Source organism: Chinchilla lanigera, unplaced genomic scaffold (genome assembly GCF_000276665.1).
Source record: "Chinchilla lanigera isolate Chin_1 unplaced genomic scaffold, ChiLan1.0 scaffold00023, whole genome shotgun sequence".
NCBI classification, from domain to species: domain Eukaryota; kingdom Metazoa; phylum Chordata; class Mammalia; order Rodentia; family Chinchillidae; genus Chinchilla; species Chinchilla lanigera.
This window is the reverse complement of record NW_004955424.1, coordinates 13,983,221-14,008,016: the sequence shown is the minus strand read 5'-3', so window position 1 is coordinate 14,008,016 and position 24,796 is coordinate 13,983,221. Positions and strand designations below refer to the sequence as shown.

Sequence of the window (24,796 nt, the reverse complement as noted above, 5' to 3'; positions counted from 1 at the left end):
GACTCAGGAATTTCTGAGGATCAGTATGCCTAGTTCAGTGAAGAAGGTTTTGGTCTTTGTTTGGGACTCATTTTTGTATTTTGCTTAGTTAGACCTGTCAGGTTTTTTTTTTTTTTAATCTGAAGATTAGTGTTTCTTTACCTGAGGAACTTTACTCATTTCTTCTCTTAAAGTTGTTTTTCTAGAAATAAAAGCTCTACTGATGTTGTAGATGCTTTATTTTATTAAAATTTTCTGAGGACATTATAGAGCTTTTTGTTTCCTAAAAGCTCTTCAATTGTGTGAAATGCGTTTCTTCAGTCAGTTTTATATGTTGATCTTGATCACTCCTGTGCATTTTTCTCTTTTGTCTTATGAATTAGGAAGCAAGTAGCTAATATTAGGTGCCTATTACAGATTTTCTCCACTGTTTTAATAGCGGTTTTTTCCTCTACAAGCCTCTCCACTGATTGGAAAGACTATAAATACTACCTGTGGAATGGGGCGTAACAGCTCTTGTCTTTAATTTCTGCTATAGCATTAGGATGTATCTTCCTGTTAGATACTCTAGTATTCAACATCTGCAGTAGGAATCCTTTCTAGGCACATTATCTAATTTCTTTAAAGTACTATTCTGTTTTAAGTCTGAAAATGCTTTTTCTAAAAAGACAGTTTCAACAGAGAAAACATGATTCCCACAGAAAAGGGCCTCCTTTTGAGTATAATAAGCCCTAAAGGGTGGACATTTTTACCATTTTGTTCACCAGTAGGTCCCTGGGACAGTGCCTAGGACAGTGCTTGATACACAGGTACTTTTAATTTCTGCTTCCTTTTTGGACCCCAGAATACTGGTTTTTTGATATTTCAGATTTTTTAAAAAATTTTTTTATTTCATTGGTACATTATAGATATACTTAATGGTGATATTCATCATAGGGAGTTTGTATCTGTACATGATATATCTTGCCAAATGTGTTTTAAAAGATTGCTGTTCATTACTTTTAGAAGTTTTGAGTGGGACACTTTTTAGTCTTTCTTGTAAGTAAAAATCTTTTAAAATGATTCCATAAGGAATACATTGATCTTTCGGGTTAGTGACTTTCATTCTAAACAAGAGATAATATTTCCAGGCTTTTAAAGTTAAAACTCTGGAAATATTTTTATCATTAATTGCTGTATATTGTTTATTTCATATAACCTAACAGTGATCTTTAAGAGAAAAACACTTGAGAGTTACATGGACACTGAAGCTAAGTGCTCTGATATATTTTTACAGTGTATTTTTTTGTGTTTTGTTTTAGTTTATATTTTAACTGAAAACATTGCATTATGGGTTAAATATTTTAAACTTTCAATAGCTTCTAATAACTTTTAGAATAACTCCTACTAATGTGGATTATATTACAGGTTCAAATGGAGGAAGAACCAGAATTAATAAGAGAAAGGTATGTTACTTTAAGTTTGCTGACAGTTTTGTATAGTGTTTAAATGATTGAATTTTATTTCTGTATTTTACTGTAATTATCCTTATGTAGCAGTTCTTCATATATTTTTTTATGTATATACAAGCTTGTGACTTTGGGAGGGATGTTCTGTTTTACCTTTTTCAGTTATGTATTTATTTGGAGAAACTATATTTTAAATATACAAGTAAATTCCATAATCAGTATTAAATATTCTCTTAGATTTTTTTGATTCCAAAGTAGTGAAATCACAGTAGTAAAATTTTAACCTTAGGTTTTATTAGATTAAATAAAAGTACAATTTTGAGTGTATATTGTGGTACATTTTAAAATAGCAAGGGTTGGAAGAAGGTGTGTTTGTTAAGAAAAAATGTATTATTTTATATTTTTACGGCATGAAATCTTTTTCAGAGTCTATAAACTAGGGGCTCAGAAACATTTTGAGCAAATGTGGTACATCCTTTGCTTGTTCTTATGCTGATGGATAGATACCCTTTTTGTTGCCACCTTCTTCATACCAATTAATAATCTACCTTTTACTGTTTTTATTCAGAATTAGTGACTTAGAATATTTGCTTTCCCTCCTATGTACTGATTACAGATATTTGTTAATCCATGTTATAAGAAGAAACAAATTTGAAGCAACAGTTTGTTTTTAGATATAGAAAATGTTCATTTCATTTGGTACCCAATTTTTTTTTTTTTTTCGGTCTTTTTGAGACAGGGTTTTGCCATGCAGTTCAGGCTGGCCTTAAATTCACTTTGTAGCCCAGTCTGCCCTTGAACTCACAGCAATCCTTCTGCCTCAGCTTTCCTATTGCTGGGATTATAGTGTGCACCACCACACCCTGCCTGATACTAATTTTAAGGACAGAATGTTATTTAGGTTTTTCTTCTGAGTAGTTTTTACAGAATTAACATGTTCTAGATGATATAGATGATTTTGAGTACATTGATATTGTTAACTTTTAAGCAGTGGTTTTGCTCTATGTGTCAGGATAAACTTTTTTTTTTTCTAAATTTTATGTCATCAAACCAATTACATTCATAATCACAAGGGGACTTAATAAATAAAAATGCTACATATATTGGTATGTGGTTTGGCCACAATACAAGTACCTCTTTGGAGGGTCAGTAAATAACCTCTCCCAAAAGTTCATTTTATTTGACAAAGTCTCTTAGAAGTCTGCAAGTAAATCTGTTGTCTATAAGCATAGCAGTGGTCAATGTCTTTCTTTCATTGTTTAGACTTACCTTTTAAAGTTGCATATTGTTTTAATGAACTTCCAAGTAGTTATCTAGTCTCATAAAATTAACTTTAAAATTCTAGCACTAATAACTTTTTTGCTTTTTGTTTTTTTTGTGGGTTTGGGGGGCATTTTTTGATACAGGGTCTTTACTATGTAGCGCAGGCTGGCTTGAACTCGATTATGTAGCCCAGGTGGGCCTCAAGCTTGCAGCGATCCTACTGCCTCATCCTCCCAAGTGCTGGGATTACAGTCATGTGCCACCATGCCTGGCATTAATAACATCTTAATTCCCATTTTGCTCTCAGCTTTTTCTAACTTACATTTCATCAGGGAAAAAGATGTGGGATATGGCAAGTACATAAACTGATGCTGAGAAAATGCTAGTGTTCGTTGTTTTTTAAAAATACTTGTAGTTGCCAGTTCATCATATGATACTTTTGCTTATAATTAATGTAAAGTATTTAAATAGATATCCTGTTTAGATGACCTCCACATTCCTAATTTAATAACAATACACATGAGACCTGTACTCATCACCCCATGCAAACAGTATCATGTGGTTAAGACACCCAATAAATATGCTGGATAAAATTTCTCAAATTCATTAATACTGAGAAGTATCCAGTGGTCCTCGGAAATAAACACTAATCTTCCCTATTGTGTAACTGCAGTCTACAATTTCTTGGAATGTGGGTCTAAGTGGTGTTAATCTTTATTCTCAGTAAGCTTTTATTGTATGCCTTTTCTGAAGGCTGTGAAATTGTGGTATTGTGAGGGTGTTGGGGTGGGATAAGGGAATAGGAAATTATATAACCTGTGTTCTGAATGCTTCTTTGGAATCCATATTTCATGTTTGATCTTTGAAAAGACAGGTTCTTTTAATGTTGCTGTTAATGGTCATTTATTTGGCATCTCAGACTGATTTTCCAAGCTAAATTGATCAATATTGAGGCTTTCTCCCATATTAGCCAGAAAACAGGTACTAATTTTCAGGAAATAGTGTCTGTGAAGAAAGCACTATAATCTTTTGAAAGATCTCACAAGCACAAATATGGAATTAAACTATTTTTCTAAACATCTGTGTTCTCTGCTTCAAGTGTGCAACTGCATAATGATTCATTTTGTATAAAAGATAAAAACTTTTTATTGACAAACTTTAAATTTGGTAAAATATCCTTGAGCCAGGTATCAAGATAATGTATATTTTTATCCTTCTAGCTAGCCCTACTAATAAATGTTTTATGTAGCTGTTATTTGTAGTCTAGGGCAATACAAAGTTCATTAATAAGGTAAGAGTTTGAGTTTATTTAATTGGAAATGAGTCTTATAATTTAAAAAGAAAAGCTTACATTCTGAGAAGTAATATCCACATAATGCATAACTACCATAATTACGAGTGTCACAACTGTGTCATATTTGTGCTTGACCACAAATTTTGAGTATTCTTAAGAATTTGGAACATTTAAAATCACCCATTGCTATTTTTAATATGAGGTATGAATTATTTCAAATAATAGCATTTTCAGCATAAAAAGGGTAGCTTATACACTACATAGACCACATTGATTAAGGTATGTGGTCCCTGGCTGTTCTGCATAAATTCCTGAGACTGTTTGCTTTGCAACTTTTGAACACAGATGTTTCTCTGATCTGGTAGGGAAATGTTCTCCTTTACAAATATAATCATCCTTTGGGGAGAACCAGTATATTGGCTCAATTAACTAGACTTTGATAGAATAGCACTACTTTCAGACTTGTGAAATAACCTTTCAGGACATAGGTACTTAGCATTTAGGCGTTAACTAAAGGGCACATGTCCATCCTTGGAGAAGCATGTCAAAAGGAATGATCCATCCTCTTCCTCCTTGAAAAAGAGAATACTTTTTTTATTGTGAGGTATTAATATGACTACATTCTGGTGTTTTTCTCCAACTTGCTGCCTTCAGTGTAATTGTGTGAATGTATTTATTAAACTTTAATATGGGTTTGTAGCATGTTGGCCATTGTTTTCAGAACCTGTGATGCTTCTTGTTAATCCAGGATATTCTCTAACCTGTGGAATACTATATAAAAGTAGTTTATTGTGTTGCTGCCTCAGTGAAAGTAATAGAATTGTTAAATCACACTTTTATTTACTGCAGATTTGGGACAGCCATGAGATAAGATATAGTACAAATACTTAAGACATGCATTTTCTCCATTTTTTTTTTTTTGAATAATTGGAAATTTATTATTCTTGGTAACTGGGAAGGTTTCTTTGTAACATGTCTTTTCTTATAATGTAGCCAGATACGAATGAGAGACTATATTCATGTTAAGGTGGTTCTATCAGTTTCACGTTTAACTTTAAATCTTCAACACAGTTATTTAAAGGATACTTCCAAAGTGGAAAAAATTTTAAGTATTTTCATTTACTAATGTAGTAAGTACAATTCTTGGGAGATTGAAAGCAAATCTATTTCACATGTTCCTACAACCCCCCATCCTGAGAGAGTAAGATAGCATTCCTACTAGCAATACCAGTGTTTCTGTTCATGAGCTTTCTTTGTAGAACTCTATATATACTACTTAAGTTACCCCCCTTGGGAGGATAGAACCTCTAATAATAATTTTAGATGTTTTATTTATTTGACCTTCTGGTGTCAGATAAAAACTTGACACGGGCAGAAAAATATTGACTATAACTTACATGAGTAAAAGGAACAAACAGTAGTAGTCACATTTTGCCACTATTTCCTTTGAATTAAAGAAAAGTCTTCAATAAAATGAAAGATCTCTTAAATTTTTACATTGTTTACATATTAACATCAAAACATCTTAACCACTTTAGTGCTGACTGGCTGGATTTCCCAGTGCTTATTACTAATGCATCAGGAAGTCTTTACAATTGGCGTTAACAAGATTATTTATAATGGTTGAATTCTCATCATAGTTTGATTTTTGTTTGTTTTTGTTTGTGTTCTTTTTGTTTGTTTGAATACTTTTAGCCCTGGCTTGAAAAACAATCCAGTTGATGAAAGTGAGGTGCAAACAGCAGCTGGTAGTCCCTCTGTTAAACCTAGTAAGGTTGAAGAAGAAACTACTCCCAGTATTCAGACAGAAACTTTGGTACAGCAGGAAGAGTCTTGCGAAGAAGAACCTGAAAGAGTACTTTGTAATCCTGACTTTGGTATTGAAACATTGGAAGTTGAAACTCAAGGAGAGGAGGTCAACTTAGAACTCCCTCTTGTTGCATCCACTCCAGCCAGTATTGAATTATTTACTGAAAATATAGAGGAGTCTGCTTTAAATCAGCAGGTATATACCAGTGGCTTTGAGAAGGAAGATGCAGAAGTTATGAACCCTGAAACAGAATTATCAACATCTGGCACTGCATTTGTCGAAGAAAGAAACATCAAAGGAATTCTAGAAGAACCTCCATCTGAGGCAGAAGATTTCTTTTCTGGAATTACACAGTCTGTGGTAGAAGCTGTAGCTGAAGTGAACAGACATGAAACTGTTTCAGAAATAGTGCCATCTGCTTGTGTTGCCACCACAGTACCAGGTGACACTGGGGATGAAAAGGTAGTAAGCAAAAAGGATATTTCTGAAAAAAGTAACATGGATGAAAAGGAAGAAAATGAATTTAATACAAAGGAAGCCAGAGTGGATCTACAAATAGGAACAGAGAAGACCGAAAAGAATGAAGCTAGAATGATTGCAGAAAAATTGGAAAAGATTATGGCAGCAGTAAAAGAAAAATCTGCAGAAAGTGTAATCAAGGCATACCCAGGTAAAGGAATGGGTCAGACCAATAAGCCTGATGAAATTGGTAAAACTAGTATGCTGGCTGGATCAAATGTATCTAGTAGTAAATCAAGCACCAAAGCTACTACAGTTCCTTCTAAGGGAAAAGCGACAGCTCTGAAAACTGAAAATCAGAAAAGTTTTCTAAAATCTGTGCCTAGAGATCAAATAAATGTGGAAAAGAAGCTTTCAACCAAGGAATTTGGTCTACTTAAAAGTGCCAGATCAGGCTTGGCAGAAGGCAGCAGTAAATTCAAATCCACACAGAGTGGTGTTACCAGAGGAAGCAGTGGAAAGATCTCAGCCCTGCAAGGCAAGGATTCTAAATTGGATTACAAGGACATAACAAAACAGTCTCAGGAAACTGAGGCTAGACCTTCCATCATGAAACGGGATGACAGCAACAATAAGGTGAGGAGAGTAGAAGAATGGCTCAGTGTGTCTTTGAAGTACTTAGCTCTGCTGCTGTAGCTATGAAGTAGGAGATGTAATCTTGTCTCATAACTGTCATCTCCTCACTCTACCTCCCGTCCCAGTTACTGTTTCCCTTTCTTAAACAACTACTGATCTAAGCCAGTTGACATTTAGAATATCAAGCTTGAAGTTTCTAATTTATTAACAGGTTTGGTTAAAAAAAAAAAGACTGTTACAAAGATAAAAATTGGTCAGAAATAAAACTATGTGGTTTAACAAAAGTCTGTAGTGAATCTTCTAAGGTGATTTAGCTTTCTCTTTCTGAATGGAATACCCATTTCCTCTTTTAAATTGAAGCTTTCTTAAGCAGGTCACTGCCCAGCTTAGATATTGTGGATATAAGATAAGATCTGTAAGACTGAATTTAACTACAACTTTTGGAGGCTGTGCCTGTACTGTTGAATGACTGTTGAGTTACTTTTGTTAACTTGTTTATAATATTTGCATAATTGACTGTATATGGACGTTTGCTGTTTAAGTGTTCCCCCTTCACTTTACCCTTTGCCTTTCCCTCTTCCCATCCACCCTGTCCATCACCACACCACCCCACCCCACCCCCTGTCCATTTTTAGAACATTAATAACCCTTTTGTAAATCGATTTTCTGTATCTCTTTCTTAATATTTCAGGCTTTGACCGGGCAAAACACTAAAAATTCTAAAAGTACCACTGGTAGAAGTTGCAAATCTAAAGAGGTAAAAAATAGTGTTTATACATCCTTCATTTCTTTCCTTCCATAGCAGAATTCATCTGTCTTACCTCATGTGTACCTTATAATAGTTAATACAAATATTTATAGATATTAAAGATATTTATAGATAATAAAGAACAGGAATGACATACTTTACTTTTGACCCTACCTAATCTTAGCATTAATTCACTTTTTTATCTTGAGGTAAGATGAATAGTTTGTTATTATATGTACCACCAGTTGATCATCAGTAGCATAAGGAGCCATGCTGGGAATTTTTTTTCTTTAATGTGGGCACAATTTTTCACATTAGTTACTTTTTTAAAATGTTATTGTATAAGCTGTTAAAGTCTTAGTAATGATTTTTTCATAATAGCTTCCTCAGGATCTAAACTTAATATCTTAGTATTATATACGTTAAATATATATTATAAAACTGATCAATGGAACAATTTAGCTGTTTGCTTTCTATCTATATTTGAGATGCTATGTTAGATATTAACATATAGAACAATATATTCTTTATATTAATTGTTTAACAGATGCTCTAAATGTGGTATTTTTATGCCATTATGTTTTAAAAGTTACTCCTGGGAAATAATTAGAATTTTATTGAAATGGTGTAAATATGGAATTAGATTGATATTGTTAGGATTACCTTTGGCACTTACTTTGTGAACTATAGCTAATTTACTGGTGGACCCTTTAAGAAGTAATCCTGATTTTAAATTTTCCAACAGGAACCACTATTTTCATTTAATTTGGATGAATTTGTTACTGTGGATGAGGTCATAGAAGAAGTAAATCCTTCTCAAGCCAAGCAGAATCCATTAAAGGGAAAAAGGAAAGAAACTCTAAAAAATAATCCTCCTTCTGAACTGAACTTAAAGAAGAAAAAGGGGAAAACTTCTGCCTCTCATAGTGTTGAGGGGGAATTATCTTTTGTAACATTGGATGAGATTGGGGAAGAGGAAGACGCAGATACACAAGCCCTAGTTACTGTGGATGAAGTCATTGATGAAGAAGAACTAAATATGGAAGAAATGGTAAAGAATTCAAATTCACTTCTTACATTAGATGAATTAATTGACCATGATGATTCCATTTCCCACAGTGAACCAAAAGATGTTACTGTTCTGTCAGTGGCTGAAGAACAAGATCTTCTGAAGCAAGAACGCTTGGTAACTGTGGATGAAATTGGAGAAGTAGAAGAGCTACCTTTAAATGAGTCAGCAAACATAACCTTTGCCACTTTAAATGATAAGGGAGATGAAGGAAATACTGTCAGGGATTCCATTGGGTTCATTTCTTCTCAGATGCCTGAAGACGCTTCTACTTTAGTTACTGTAGATGAAATACAGGATGACGGTTGTGATTTACATTTAGTGACTTTGGATGAAGTAACTGAAGAGGATGAAGACTCTCTGGCTGATTTTAATAACCTTAAAGAGGAACTCAATTTTGTTACTGTTGATGAAGTTGGAGAGGAGGAAGATGGAGATGATTTAAAAGTTGAGTTAGCACAAAGCAAAAATGACCATCCTACAGATAAAAAGGGAGATAGAAAGAAGAAAGCCGTGGGCACAAAGAAGACAAAACTGGAAACCTTGTCCCAAGTGGGTCTAGTAAATGAGAATGTTGTGGAAGAAGATTTGAAAACTACGATTGAAAGACATTTAGCAGGTAGATACTTGGAAGTGGTAGTTTTCCTGTTTTATGAGGGAATTAATTTTAAAATGTATTTTGGCATTAGCAATAATTGTTCCCTGTATTGATACTACATAAACCAAAAAGTAAGCCAGGTACAATGGGCACACACTTCTAATCTCAACAACTCGAGTAAGGTGAGAAGATCATGAGTTTGAGGCTAGCCTGGACAAAAGAGCAAGATCCTGTGTCAAAACAAACAGAAATCCCTAAGACAGGTAGTTATGGCCAGTATTTTACAGAAATGTGTACAAACTTCACATATTTCTCTTAGTCATAGAGAACCAGTGACAACTAGAGAACAAGCTAATGTAGTAAAATTCAAATTAGGGTGCAAGTAGTATATTTATATTGTGAGGAAAACACATCTTTTGATGAACAGAAGGATGTTTATACCATACTGTCCTCCAGGTTTTGCCTAAATTTAGGACTTAGTACAACACATACAGGTACTATTTTATTTTAATATTTTAATGATAAAGAGTAATAGAGCATTCACTTGTAGAACTGGAAGGAGATAAAATTAATTTCTTTTTAAAATTCTTGAAGGATTTAGTGCAAACAAGAATAATAAGAAGGAGGTCCCACAGGTTTATGAAATAAATTAGATTAATACGGATATTCCCCTTGAAAAAAAAATTTGTTGGAACAGGATAGATGGGAACATGGGAAAATATTTAACTAAATTGAATATTTTTAATAGAATTCTATTTTATATTAGAAATGTTTCCTCAAGCTTGGATATTGTTTCCAAAAAATAAGTTACTTGAAATTCTTAGACAATTTTAATTACTGTTGCTACAACAATAAATTAGACTTTCTGTTTTAAAGGTAAAACAGCAGTGAAAAAGAGTTAGATTGGGGAAAACATCACTCTTAGAAAAAGCTGTTGCAACAGAACTAGTAAAAGGCAAAGAAGCCTTCCAAATTAGTGCCGGTAAAGCAAGATTGTTGGGTGGAGAGAGAGTTATACAATATGAGTGATGGTAGAAATTTAAAAGATTACCACCCGGAAAGAAAAGTACAAAAACAGTGAAGTGTAGAGAAGGAAGGGAAAAGGCAGGCTTGTAGTTACTAGATCCAGGTAAGATGTTTATCTTAGTAATTCAGAGAAGTGAAGGAACATTGATATTAGAATGAGAAGTATTTGTGGAAAAGAGCCACAAAAGGTTACTTTAACTATGTTGCAGAATCAGATAGAAATGCTTTATTAACTATTATTTGTGGATGCTTGCAAGATGGCAGCCACTGAATTAAACTAAATGTCTGAATAGCATTAATTTAAGTTGAAATAAAGAACACAGCCTATCAAGGGAGAATACTTAATTCACTCAGTAAATAAATATTTGTCATTGTGTCCATTATATTGGATACTGTCTATAGTAAAGTGATATAAAGGATAGAATTAAAGATGAGCAGACAGTTCCTGATCTGAGAAATTCATTGATTTGAAGAAGTAAAGCAAAAAATCATCTACCAGCATGACTTAAACAACATTATAAAGGTATCCCTTTTACCATTCTTGTGGTAGCATCTTCCATGTTTTCTTGCTTTGCAATTCTTTTGTCTCTTAGAAAAAAACTATTATTCTGTCCGAGAATCTCAGCTGGGCCCTCAGTGCTGCCCCACAATATATTAGAAATCCTTTCTTTCCTGCTTCCTACCTAAGTGTAACATCAGCCTTTTACTTCTGCGTCACCTAAGCAGAGCCTCACAGGATAATCTTTCATTTCTGTTTACCAGAGCAAATGAAGAATCTCCTGTCTGCCAATTTTAGTTTTACCTCTTCTGTTAGCTTTCCATGAGATCTGAGAGAAAAAATTTAAAAGGAGAAAAGGTTTATTTTGGCTTACATTTTCAGAGACTTCAATCCGTGGTAACTTGGCTTGGTCATTTCTGGGCCTTTGGTGAGGCGGTGTGTCATACCGAAAGGGCATGAAGGAGCAAAGCTGCTTACCTTGTGGCAGCTGGAAGCAGAGAGAACTAGAAGGGCCTGGGGACAGGCCTAAGGGGCACTCCACTAATGACCTCCTCCTTCCACCTAGGCCCTGCTTCCTAAGTTTCCACCCCCATGTCCCCTAAAGGCCATCAGTTATGATTCCATCAGTGGATTCAAAAACTGATATTGTAGCTTTTGTGATTCAATTACCTTCCAAGGCCCCACCTCTGAACACTGCTGTGTTGGGGACCAAGCCTTTAACAGATGAGCTTTTGTAGGGTATTTCAGATCCAAACTTTAACACCTTCTTTAACTTCTTACACATAAACTTTGGCCAAGTCTTTGTCTGGAATCCCTCTAGTTCTACAGCAAAGCATCTAGAAGGAACCTGTTTTTATGTCTTTTTCCCATTATTTCCAATTAAACTGGATATATTTTGGCTTTAGTATATTGCTGAAGTTGATGAATCACTTTGAGTTCTGGTCAAACTGGAATTTTTTTTGGAGAGGGGGGGAGTACTGGAGAGTGAACCCAGGACCTTTACACTGTTGCCCCTCCTTTATTTTGAGACAAGATCTCATTAAGCTTCTCAGACAGGAGTTCAAACTTGTGATCCTCCTGCCTCAGCCTCCTGACTGTTGAGATTGTAGCCATAAGCCACCATGCCTGACGTCAGCCTTGATTTTTAAAGTGATTTTTCCTTTTAATTTTCAGTTTTCTGCATCATTTCATACTATTGATCTGTTTTTGAGACTTTCCTATAATCAAGTTGATATTCCTTCTTTTTTTTTAATAACCAATCTTTGATAACAAGTTATAGTTAGTGGTTTAGTAATATGACCAATATGTCTTGGCATGATTTCATGAGGGTTTTGGTGTTTTTTTGGTCAAAAATTTCTGTCATGATAGGGCAACTTCAACACCAGCTTGCTTGGAACTGCCGCATCTCAATTGAGTATTTCCATTAAGGAGTGATACGCATGACAAAAAGACCTAGCTTAAAAATCTATTTTCCATACGCTTTTAAACTGGTGTGAAAATGTAAATGATTTGTTTTAATCATGATATAATTTTTATATTATATATTTTATACTACATTGTGGTAAATGTGCCTTTGGAGTAGCAGAAACAGGTATGTTTGAGAAAGTTTATTACTCTTGGGGAAAAAGTAAATGGCTAGGGCTGGGGATTTAGCTCAGCGGCACAGTTCCTGCCTGGCAAGCGCGAGGTCGTGAGTTTGATTCCCGGTACTGGAAAAAAAACAAAAAAAGAAAAAAAAGTAAATGGCTATTAGAAAGAGACAGGAGACCAGGAAACTGAATGGTTTAATCGAGAAGTCAGGAAAAGGGAGACAGCTCCAAACTCTGTAGGATTTGATGACCAGTAAAACGTGAAGAACAAGTCATCATAACTTCAGAGTTCCTAGCCATCCCCTTAGATTGTTTAAAGAGGAGCTCAGATGTGTGGAGGGAGCTCTGAACTTGAAGTTACAAATCTTGGTTCAAGTTTCTGTAACTCACTAGCTATCCAACCTTAGTCTTATCAGGTTATTACAGTATCTCTCTTGAGTTTATTTTCTCTGAAGAAATGGGGATAATGATATGACATGCCTAGTTAGGGTTAGAGCTAAATGAATTATTTATATGTAATAAGAATTTTGTAAATACTGTGCAACAATAAGCTGTTTTAGCTACTGGGGAAAACCAAAATGCTTCAAACAAGTTTTCATTTTTGTCTGCCCCCAGAATTACAGACTCTGCTAACACTGAATGAGTACTTGTTACTCTCTTTGCTGGACTTTTAATACTCAAAATTTTATTTGTGATTTTATCATGGGCTATTAGTTACGCTGTTTTTTAGGTTGGAAGGGCATCAGAATTACACTCTACTGATGTCCCTTTTACCTTATCTCCTCAACCCAGTACCTTGCAAACACAAGTTAGATTAACTATAGAACTTGGTTCCTTCTAGAACTATATATAAGTAAAAATTTCTGTAACTTTAGCTCTTTATCCCTAAATCTATTAACAGATTTGCGTTTTTTTCATATATCAAAGATTCTTTGAGAATGGCTTGTGAAGGGTAGTTAGGTGCAAGTAACCAAGGAAAATTTCCTTTAAATTTTAAATTAGTCTTTAAGGATAGGGATTACCCTGTGCTAACTTCACAAAGCCTGTAAATCTGTTCTGAATTCCTTTCTTTTTTCCTTGAAAAATTAGTTGATGAAGAATCTGAATTAAAGGATTTAGAACCAGATCGAAAACGCAAGAAGATTGAAGACTCTTCTTCAGGCAAATCAGTGACACCTGATGTCCCTGAAGGTAAAGTAAAAGTGGCATTTTCCCCTTATCCCTACGAAATATTGAGAACCATAGTAGTAGTTGTGTTCTTTAGAGGAACAGTTGAGTATTCCTTGCTTGGTATTTCTGAAGACAGCTTAACTGGGCTATTTTTCACCTGGCAAGAATATTTCTATTGCTTTTTGAAGTCTAAGATAGTTCTCTTCTTTCATTTCTGGTACTTACTTTGTTTCTCTGATGAGAGTTGAATTATAGTTGCCCAGGCAGAAACTCCAGTTAAGGAGACCATGCTGAAAAGCTTAGCTAGCAGACTGTTCATGACCAGCTGAGGAGAACCTTACTTGTTCAGTCAGCATATTCGACAAGCAGACATAAGCATATACAGTGCTTAGTATGTTTGTCATGTTTGATAAAACTATTGATAAAACAATTAATAATAATTAATGCTAATAATAATAATGATTTTTCTTCCTTTTCCTCCACCTTTCTCTTTTGGTCTCCTAGATTTAGATTTTCTTGTACCGAAGGCTGGATTCTTTTGTCCAATTTGCTCCCTCTTCTACTCAGGTGAAAAAGCAATGACAAATCACTGCAAGAGTACACGTCATAAACAAAATACAGAGGTAATTTTTTAAAGTTCCTAACTCATAAAGATCTTCAAATACTGTTGTTATAATTCAGCTAATTGAGTAACTGCCTAAAATGTGCATTTTCCCCCTTTATGAGTACTTTTGAGTGTGTATGCCGGTTTTATTCCTAAATCCACAATCCTGTTTTCTCCTTCACTGAAGTGTACCAATGATTTCTGTTCCTTCCTCGTCTTACTTGAACAATGGAACTTGCCAGAGCAGATTTTCAGATCAGTAGTCTCATATGATATTCTAAAGTGATGAGTAGGGGCTGGGGATTTAGCTCAGCGGCAAAAGCGTCTGCCTGGCAAGCGCAAGGTCGTGAGTTCGGTTCCTGGTACCAGAGAAAAACCAAAAAAAATAAAAAAATAAAGTGATGAGTAACTGCATACTCTAAATGTCCCCTTACAAAGTCATATATTTGTTAACATACTAAAATTTCTGAAATACCTAATCAGAAGAATCCCATTAAATGTGCTAAGCTGAATTTATTCACACTTTTTAAAATTAATTTAATTAATTTAATTAGTGGATGGCTACTATTAATTTTGTGATTTAATCACAAAACCCTCTTTTTTAAATTGTATAGCTGCTTAGGAAGAACCACTATAGATAATCATCACTAGCTACAGTTGAAATTCTGATTTCTCTTGTATGTTTGGGGTTGTTTTAGAGACCCTGTCTATTGAATTTGGTAGATAGTATCATTGCTTGCTTGCTTGTGTGCTTGCTTATTTGTTTGTTTGTTTGGTTTTATGGTACTAGGGATTGAACTCAGGGCTTAATGCATGCTAGACAAGCACTGTACCACTGAGCTACATCCCCAGCCCCATTTTTTTCATTGCATTTTTAAAGATGGCAACACAGATGGGCATGATGGTACATGCCTGAAATCTCACCACTTGGGAAGCTGAGGTAGGGGAATTGCTTTGAGTTTGAGGCTAGCCTGAACTATATAGTGAGATCTTGCCTTAAAAAAAAAAAAAATAAATAAAATAAAATAAAAATGAGGTCACAGACTTGAGGTTCTGTATTTAAACCCAAGGTTACATAGCTAGTTAGTGATAGATCTACATTTTTTTCCTCCCTTTTGTACTGGGGGTTGAACTCACAGCCTTGCAAATGGCTCTGCAAGTGCTCTCCCACTGAGCTACATCTACAGGGTTGTAGATGTAAGTCCCAGACTTATTATGGAACCAAAGAGCCCTACCTTATCTGATTTTTCTACTCTGAACTCAGTTTTTAATTACTATATTCTGATTTCTGTCTTTGTTTTACTTTTTATACAGAGGCCCCTTGCTGCATTTGCACCTTCATGTTGCTGTTCTTTTGCCCTCCTCTATTTCCACTATCATGGTCAGTTCTTCCTCATGGTTCTCAACTAATATATTTGTTCCACAAAAAGGACTTTGCTTAAGGACCCAGCTAGTAAAACTCCGTTTTAACCCCTGCCCCCCAAAACCTCAATTACTTTGTTGTATTTTTTCTATTTTATTTATTTATTTTTGTGTGTTTGAGACAGGGTCTCGTTATGCAGTTCAAGCTGGCCTTGAGCTCACTTTGTTTTTTTTTTTTGGTTTTTGTTTTTTGTTTTTTTAATGGTACCAGGAATCAAACTCACAACCTTGTGATTGCCAGGCAGGCGCTGTGCTGCTGAGCTAAATCCCCAGCCCCATTGAACTCAATTTGTAGCATAGGCTGGTCTCAAACTCGTAGCAATCCTCCTGCTTTTCAGCTTCCTGAATGCTGGGATTACAAGCAGGCGCCACCACGCCTGCCTGTTGTAATTTTAGAGCTTACTTTTACCCAAAAGTTTTATTTTTATTGTTTCCTTTTTATTGTTTCTCTTCTTTCATTAGAATATAAGCTCAATGGTGCAAGGTGCCTTATCTATCCTGCTGACCACTGAATCCTCAAGCACTAAGCATAATGCTTGGTGTATTATAAAATATCAGAAGACTGATAAATGAAAGGAAGGAATCTTAATATAAGGGACTGTGTTTCTAATCTTTATTTTGTAATATTAGCCTCTTGTAAATTGTAAGTATAACAAAATATATTAGATAGGTTTGCACATATAGCAAAATAGTATCTAATACATGTTTCTTATTGCAAATTGCTTTGCACAGAAGTTCATGGCCAAGCAAAGAAAGGAAAAGGAGCAGAATGAGGCTGAAGAAAGAAGCTCTAGGTGATTGCGGGAAAGGGCAAAGAATTCATTAGGGTCCAGTTGATTTGTGTATTTTTCTTATCATTTAATTTGTAATTTTTTGTTTCAGAAGCAAATATTCATGTTGTACAAATTTCTGATTGCCCTTGATGTAGAAAGACTAATGGGAAAAATATGATGGGTTTGATTTTTATATCAAATCATCAGGCATGGAGAAATATCTTTTAGAAGTGTTAAAAATAAATGTTCCTACTGTATATTTAAAATACCATGTTGTGTTTGTGACTTACTTAAGATTTGATTGCCTATGATTGCAGACAAGATTCTTCTGTACAGCTCCTGTGATTTGGGATGTTTGGAAGTTTTGAACATTGCTCAAGTCATAGTATGACAATATCATACTGTTTCAGCCACCTGTATTATAGGTCATAGATTTCCTAAGATGCCTAGTTTTTCTGGATAAAATCATGTTTGACCCAGGTATGTTTTGAGTAAAACTTTGCTTGTTTTTCAATTTTTAATTTTATGTTTGTGTCTTGGGTACTAAAGATTGAACTGAGGGCTTTCGCACAGACTGCATCCTCAGCGCCCCACCCCCCTTTTTTGTGTGTGTTTTGAGACAGGATCTCAAAGGTTAGGCTCAAACTTGTATCCTCCTGCTTCAGCCTCTCAGAGACCTGGGATCACAGTTGTCCAACACCACACCTGGCTTTACATTGCTTGATTTTTAAATGGGTTCAGAAGGTGCTTTTTCTGCTTGTGTTAATACCTACTATGTCTGCCAGTAGCCGTTTAAATCAGCACCTAATAAGGCACTTAGTATTGGCTTTCATCTACAGAGCAGCCTTAACTTCCTATGAACCATCAGTGGTTCTTCTTAAACTCTTTGAATTATGATTTAACACGTTTGTAAGAAATTTAAAGGTACCAAGATAATCCAGTGGATGGCTACTAGGTACTGGACATAGCCATATGTCTGCTGATTTGTGAATTTAGTGTCTGATTCATCAGCACTTCAAAGATTAGCATGTACCAGTTAATAATAGAAAGATAGTGAACGAAAGGAAACAACAATAAAACAACTTTTTAAAAACTTCTACTTCCATCGAGGCACAGGAGTTGCCTCACAGCAGGAGGATGGTTGCAAGTTCAAGACCAGTGTGGGCTACAAAGTGAGCTCAAGGCCAGCCTGAACCGCACAGCAAGACCCTGTCTCAAAAAGGCAAAAAAAGAGTTGCCTCACAGTGAACAAGAAGTAGAATGAAAAGTTAGGCATGGTGGTGCACACCTGTAATCCCACTACTCAGAAGGAGGCAGGATGGTTGCAAGCTGTAGCCCAGCTAGGGCTACATAGCAAGTTGAAGGCTAGCCTAGAGGACATAGCAAGACCCTGTCTCAAAAAAGCAGTAGAGTAGTGAAGTGGAGATAAGAAACCATCCGCTGTTTGTTAGTGCCTGTCACATTCACTGTATCCTCAATTCAGGCTTAGCCACAGCCTAGGCAACGTTACAAAATACTACATGCCACAAACCAGGAAGTAGAATGGTAAGAGGGATGATTGGCATGTGAATGCCAAATGTCTGTTGGAATTAAAACTATATATAAGTAAGTGAGGTCATGGGAGAGAGAAGAACTTTTAAAAGGCTGGAAAAACAAGTTACCACAAACCAAAGAACCACCAGAGTGAGAAACTGACCCTGCTTCTGAAACTTTTGTAACCCGGGATGTTATAAACATCTTTAATCTTATGTGGATCAACTTTGGAGTTTAATCTGAAGAACCTAACTGAGAAACTCTTATTTCCTACTAATATAAATATATTATGGAGGGTATGTGCTAGTTTATCTTTTGGAATTGGGATTTTAAATTAGATAAAAGGAACTGCTAAAATGTAAAATTGGCCGAGGTGTTTTGTTTCCTCCTAGTGACTGATACTGATAGTTAATTATGAATTGTAAATGTTATTTCTCTGGGTTTTTTGTATCTAATGCTGGTAATTTTTATCATGGGACTTCAAATATAAAAAATTTCCTGTGAGGTTTTCTTAAAAATCACACATTCTTTGCATATAATTTTTGAATTGTTATTTACCTTTTCAGAAAACCTTGAAATACTTCGCTTTATACATAAAGAATACATGTTTATAGTAGTTTCTGCTTATTAATGGAGTTGGGGTGTATAATTTGGATTGGAGCCTACTTTCAAAAGTTTTGTTTGGTTTCTGTTTTTTGAGACAGGATCTTGCTTTGTAGTTTATAATGGCCTTGAATTCAGTAAGTAGCCTGGCCTGGCCTTGAACTTGTGGCAGTCCTCCTACCTCAGCCAACCAAGTGATGGCATTATAGGCATGCACCACATCATGCCCAGCTAAAAGTTCTATTATTTCATTAGACAACAAAGCAAAAGTATATAGCATTTATCTAGACCTGTAAAAGTTTTTAGATTTTTATTACCCTTTTTATTATAGAATGCTATGGGAATTAGCCTCTCCAAAACTGTTACTTTATAATTACTTTTTTAAGAAATGATGGGAGAGTCAGGTTTCTAAAACTTCAGTTTTCATATTATTTGTGGAAAATATTAAAAGAACAGGATAATTTATCTTAGGTTTCCTCATATACTAATTACAATTACTGTCAGACATGGTGGTGCATGTCTGCAACCAGTACCCTGGGAGTTCCGAGTCAAAAGGATTGAAGGTGTAGCTCAATGTGAAGGCCCTATGTTCAGTTTCCAGTAACACAAACAAAGCAATAAAATTTTACCCACTCAAGCCCAATAAACACACAGTTTTACTACCAACTATCATGTGGTAAAGTAAATCTGAGCATGTTATTTTTCCTGTAAATGTTCCATTGCATATTTCTAAAAGGTATAGGTTCTTCTTAATATAGCCAGTATCATTTAAAATATTCTTTAGTTAATCAAAACTCCACATTAGATTTTCAACTTTTTAAAAACTATGTCTCAATCCAGATCCAAATAAGATCCATTGGCTGATGGATACTTTAAATTGCATAGGTCTGTACAGGTATGTAAGTTTTTAATCCTTCTTGTAATTTATTTCATAAAGAAACTCAGTGCTTGGTTTTGCAAGGCAGTGCTACTCAGAATGTGGTCTTTGGATCTGGAGCTTAGTGGTAGAGCACTTGCCTAGCAAGCATGAGACCCTGTGTTCCATCCCTAGCACAGGGGAGAAAAAATGTGACTTTCAAATGCAGTGTCAGTGTATAAACTGTTACTAGTTGTCTTAGTTACTTTCTTGTTGTTACTGAGATAGAATACTTGACACAAGGTTTATTTTGGCTCCCAGTTTGTAGAGGATTTAGTCCTTAGTTGGCTGGCTCTGAGAGACATGACAGAGGAGAAAAACAGTTCCTGGTGTGGCAGGCAGAAGGCAGCAAGCAGCAGCAGTAGAGGTGAGCCTGCTTTCCATTGTATCCCATACAGGCCACAAATCTTTTGGGTAGAGCCACCCACATGGGGTGGGGGAGGGGTGCTTGTGTCTTGAGTAAATCTATTCAGTCACACCCAGAACTGTGCTAATTCCGGTCAGTGGACCAATTTAGTACCACACACCCTGATCCCAGTATCATGCACCCCAGATCCATCCAGCTCCAGCAAGCCCCACCTAAGAGCACATGCAGCTTTGCAGGGACATCTAGATATAAGCCATAATACGAGTCTCCTATAAGTACAGAAATTGAGTGTTTAGAAACATTTTATGGTGATTTTATGTTTTTCAGACTTTAGAATCTAATAATGAGAAAATGGCTGGGTGTGTTTTATGAAGGGATTTTGTTTCATTTTTATGTATTGTTTAAGTGTTAGTCTACAATTAACTGAAAACTAAGGAGAAGAAACTGATAGGCACTTAGTTTGAGACGCACTACAGCCCTGTAGTAACTTTGTTCTTTGCTCTCTATATACTGTGGTTTATATGTGGGTAGTTGAATATAGAGTTTATTGGAATTTGGCCCTTTTTATTTTGTTTCTACAAGACTTCTTCAGGCAGTGGTACTGTTTTCCTGGTCAAGAGGCACAAAATACCTGGTTGTTTTCTGTGTAATTTTACTACCAGCTCATGCTTAGTTTTGATTCATTTATTAATCAAAAAATAGTGACTTTAATTTTATTCCTTGTTCATGCGTAAGTCGAAGTATTTCTCTGAAGAGATATTTCTCATCGGCTATTTGTTTATTCAGTGGTACAGTTATGTAAGAAAGAAATGATAAATGTTGGATAGTTTTCTTTTGCCAGTTTTTTCAGAATGAGTTGTTAGAATGAGTTAACATTGATAAATTCTTTCTAAAAATATATTAATATGAACTCATAAATTTTAATACCTAATGTTTCAAAATGCAGCATCAGCCTTATTGATGGCCCATTTATCTCATTTATTTGACTCCTCCTTCCTTATATCACGACACTACTAGTTTGCATAGCTTCCTTACTATCTGCATATCAGAGCTGTTTCAGAAACACTTTCTGCCTCAGACCTGAAGTCAGCCATTTCTCTTAAAAAAAAATGGTGGATAATTACGGCTGTTTATTGCTTTTGATTTAGTCATTGCTTTTCAGTAGATGGCATTTGAAAATACATGTTGTTTTTTAAGATAAAATGTATCATTCCCATGTTGGTACTTCTGGTTCAAATTGAGGATTTAAGGGTTTTGATTTACCTTTTCTATATTAAATCTAGATCTTCCTTATATCAAGAATTCCAATTATTGAGCTCGGTGTAGTGGCTGAGACCAGAGGTCACTGTGTGTTCAAGGCCAACCTAGGCTACAAAGCAAGACCCTGTCTCAAAAAAAAGGGGTGGGGGCTATCTAGCAAGCTGGAAGCCCTGGGTTTGGTTATCAGCATCCAAAAAAAAAAAAAAAAAAAAAATTTCAATTCTCACTGACCTTAAAGTGAAGAAAATAAGCTATCATAAATTTGCTTAGCTTTATCTCATTTTATATATCACAGAAAGACAGTACCAAGACTCCAACCAACAATGTGATTATTGAAAACAGTTCAGAAGATTTAAATTGTTTTGTTTTGTCCTTAGGGTACTTCATTTAAGGATATACATTCAAATTTTCTATTTCTTTTAGAAAATTCTTTTAAGGGGCTGGGGATTTAGCTCAGCGGCAAAGCGCCTGCCTGGCAAGCACAAGGTCGTGAGTTCGGTTCCCAGTACCGGAGAAAAACCAAAAAAAAAAAGAAAAGAAAAGAAAATTCTTTTAGTACTACTACCATGTGATTCACATTAAGGTTTATTTTTAGGGATTATGTTTTTAAATTGTGTGTTGTTTAGAGTCAGACTTACAAATCAAAGTGTGTTTGGTTTTTTACTCGATTATATATTGCCTCCCTAGGTAATTTTGTTAACTTTGTGATATTCTTTTAAAAAGCAGATTTACATAATTAGGGTTATCTGTTTTCGTGTCTTATGCCTCCTGACCAACTGAAAGAGGAAGCAGTGACAATAAGAACAGTTTAAAGCTAGATGAAAACCAAGAAATACCTTAACATGTATAAATGTAGGAAATGAGATGCTGAAACTTTAATTATAGGTTACACACTGAAGGAATTAGAAGTTCTGTGAGCTGAAAAAAAATCTTATTTGTAAGGTTTTTGTTTTTAAAGTGTTTTTTTTTTTTTTTAAGGGGATTATTAAAAAAAATAGCAAAATACCAACAACATAGACAAAAATAAAGCAAAGCAAAAACAATACAAGTGATACGGGGTTTCACAACAGAATGATAGGAATTAACAGTGGTTGTCATATTAGGTATTGTTACCAACAAGGTTACTCAGATTACCAGATGTAAGAATGTAAGATTGATCAAACCATTAAAGAGAATTTTTAAAAATCCATTAGAAACGATAGAGTTTCACTAGACGAGGTGGTAGGAATTCACCAGTGGTTGTTTTATAAAGGGTAATTTTTATAAGAATGCTTTTAAAGATTTAAGAGGAAAAATGGGGAAAGGTAACCCTATTCTTTTACCAGAGAGGGTGGAGAAGAGTATGGTACTATGATCCCTTATACTTTTTTCTTCTCTGACATCTATAAATCGTCTTCAGCAAGTTACTATACAGTGTTGTATATAGGGTTCTGAGGTTGGTGCTGAACCTAAGGTATATAGGTGTATGCATGTGTATAAACATAAGTATATAAATCATATTGTTATCCTCTAAAGGGCTTTCATGAGAACATGAGCACAAAAACACACTTGATAATGTAGTGCATGTCAAATGCTTACTGAGTGGTATAGACGGAGTTCACCTCTTAGTTCCATAGGGAAGTAAAATAAATGACATTTGAAGGGTGGAAAGGTTAGAGAGTAAAATGGAATTAATACTGTTGTACATTTTTAATTAGCTCATGAAATGGTATAGTAACTCAAGGCAGATGGTAATAATGTTCTGTATTTTAAAAAATGAGCACTGCAGTGAATGGTATCTAATTGATATTTATAAACATTCTGCACAGTGGCAAATTTTACATTTTAGTACCCATAGAAAATATACTAAAACCTTAAAACCTGGACCATATAACAAATCTTAACGCATTTAAATCATATAAAATATGTCTTCTGGACATAATGGAGTCAAACTAGAAATCAGTAACAGAGTAACAACAGGAAAATCACCAGACACTTGAAAATTAATATTTATAAATAATCCATGGGTTGTAGAGAAATTCTCATAGCAGATTTTTTAAAATACATAGAATTGAATGAAAATGAGTAGCAAACAAAACTCTGGAATGCAGCTGAAGTGCATAGAAGTGCATAGAAGGAAATTTATTGCACAAAGTGCTTAAATTATACAAGAAGAAAGATCTCAAATTAGTTCCTGCCTCAAGAAACTAAGAGTGCAAGGATGATCAAAATATACAGTTAATGCTTAAATTTTAAAAGGTTACAGTAAAAGATACCCTTAATCACCCTCAGAATACTCCCCCTTGATTTGAGCACACTTCTCCTGTTCTTATTGCCACTTTCTGAAGCAGCTATGGAAGTCCTGTTTTGTGTCTGTGTATGACCAAAAGTACAGTGAATGCTCCTGCTGAGGGCCATAAAACAGAAAGGCATCCTCATAGAAACATAATCGTGTGTCCTGGATTCACAGGTGCTGGCACCGTGTGGTTTCTGCCTCTTCCTCAAAGTCCAAGTGACCCTAAAAGGTAAACGTTTATTAATTAACAACATTGAGGCATCCATAACTAAATGTTTAGTTGTTGTACAACTAAAGACCCACCAAAGACAAGAACAGTGGGATAAGTGTGTTCAAACCAGAGGGAGTTTACTACGTCTTTTACTGTAATGTTCAGTTTTTGTTAATACTTTCAAAATTTAAACATGCACTGTATTGTTCTAATCCCCCCCTTGTACAGCAAGCTAAACCTAAAGCAAGCAGAGAAAAGAAAATGATAAAGAGCAGAAGTTAGTGAAAATGAATAAAACAAAAATGAGTCCTTTAAAAAACAGTAAGATTTATAAACCCTCTAGCAAGGTTTGACTGACAGGAGAAAACACCAGTATTAGGCATGACTAATTCAGCAACTTGAAGGAAACAGACAAATTCCTCAAGAATCACAATCACTTAGTGCCTGGGACTAATAGCAAAGATAATGAAGTAATGAAAACATTTTTGAAAAAGATATTTCTGATTCCTGGTAGTTTCACTGGAAAATCGTATCCGACACCTACAGAAATGATTTTATATAGTCTCTTACAGGAACTAGAAGAAATTTATGAATATTTTAAATTTGCAAGGCTGGTTCAGTATCAAAATCAGTATAATCTACCATATTAGTAATCTAAAAACCATATGATCATAAAGCATTCAGAAAAAAAAACAAAATACAACACCTATTCATATAAAACTTAGTACACTAAATATAGAGGAACTTTCTTAATCTTATAGAGGACTGTGTTAGCTTTATGATACTACAATGAAATAGCTGAGGCAACTAAGTAAAGATGTACTTCCATTTTTGAGGTTAAGAGGCATCATACCTGCATTAACTTAGTTCCACTGAAGCTGGTAGGTGGTGGTACATCATGGCAGAGTGTCTGTAGGAGCAAAAATGGACACATCCTAAACCAGAGCACAGAAAAAAGAGGCCGGCAGGGTCCTCCAGTCTCATTCAGGGCATGCCTCCAATGACAAAAGGATCTCCCACTAGGCCCTGCCTTCCAAAATTCCCACTACCTCCCTATAGTGCCTCCTTGCAGACCAAGCCTTCACTCATGGACCTTTTGGGGACCTAGACCAATATCCAAACCATAGCAAGGCTCTACCAAGAAAAATGGTCAAATTGCATCATACTTAATGCTGAAAGTCACCTGCCCCTCTAAGGTGAGGGACAGTGCAAGGAAGTGCACTGTCACCACTGCTGTGCCATAT

The 24,796-nt window shown here is 35.2% G+C and overlaps 1 protein-coding gene across 1 annotated transcript in view; it reads left to right on the top strand.

The window, feature by feature from the left end:
• Window positions 1-16,655, top strand: part of Znf638 (zinc finger protein 638) — a 130,908-nt gene extending 114,253 nt beyond the window's left edge. Inside the window, exons 21-27 of the mRNA XM_005385601.2 lie at window positions 1,387-1,424; window positions 5,680-6,889; window positions 7,581-7,646; window positions 8,383-9,325; window positions 13,508-13,609; window positions 14,093-14,211; window positions 16,347-16,655. Of these exons, the coding sequence (XP_005385658.2) occupies window positions 1,387-1,424; window positions 5,680-6,889; window positions 7,581-7,646; window positions 8,383-9,325; window positions 13,508-13,609; window positions 14,093-14,211; window positions 16,347-16,412 (2,544 nt within the window). The 3' untranslated portion in view covers window positions 16,413-16,655. The remainder of the gene's footprint in view (window positions 1-1,386; window positions 1,425-5,679; window positions 6,890-7,580; window positions 7,647-8,382; window positions 9,326-13,507; window positions 13,610-14,092; window positions 14,212-16,346) is intronic.
• The last annotated feature ends 8,141 nt before the right edge of the window (window positions 16,656-24,796 follow it).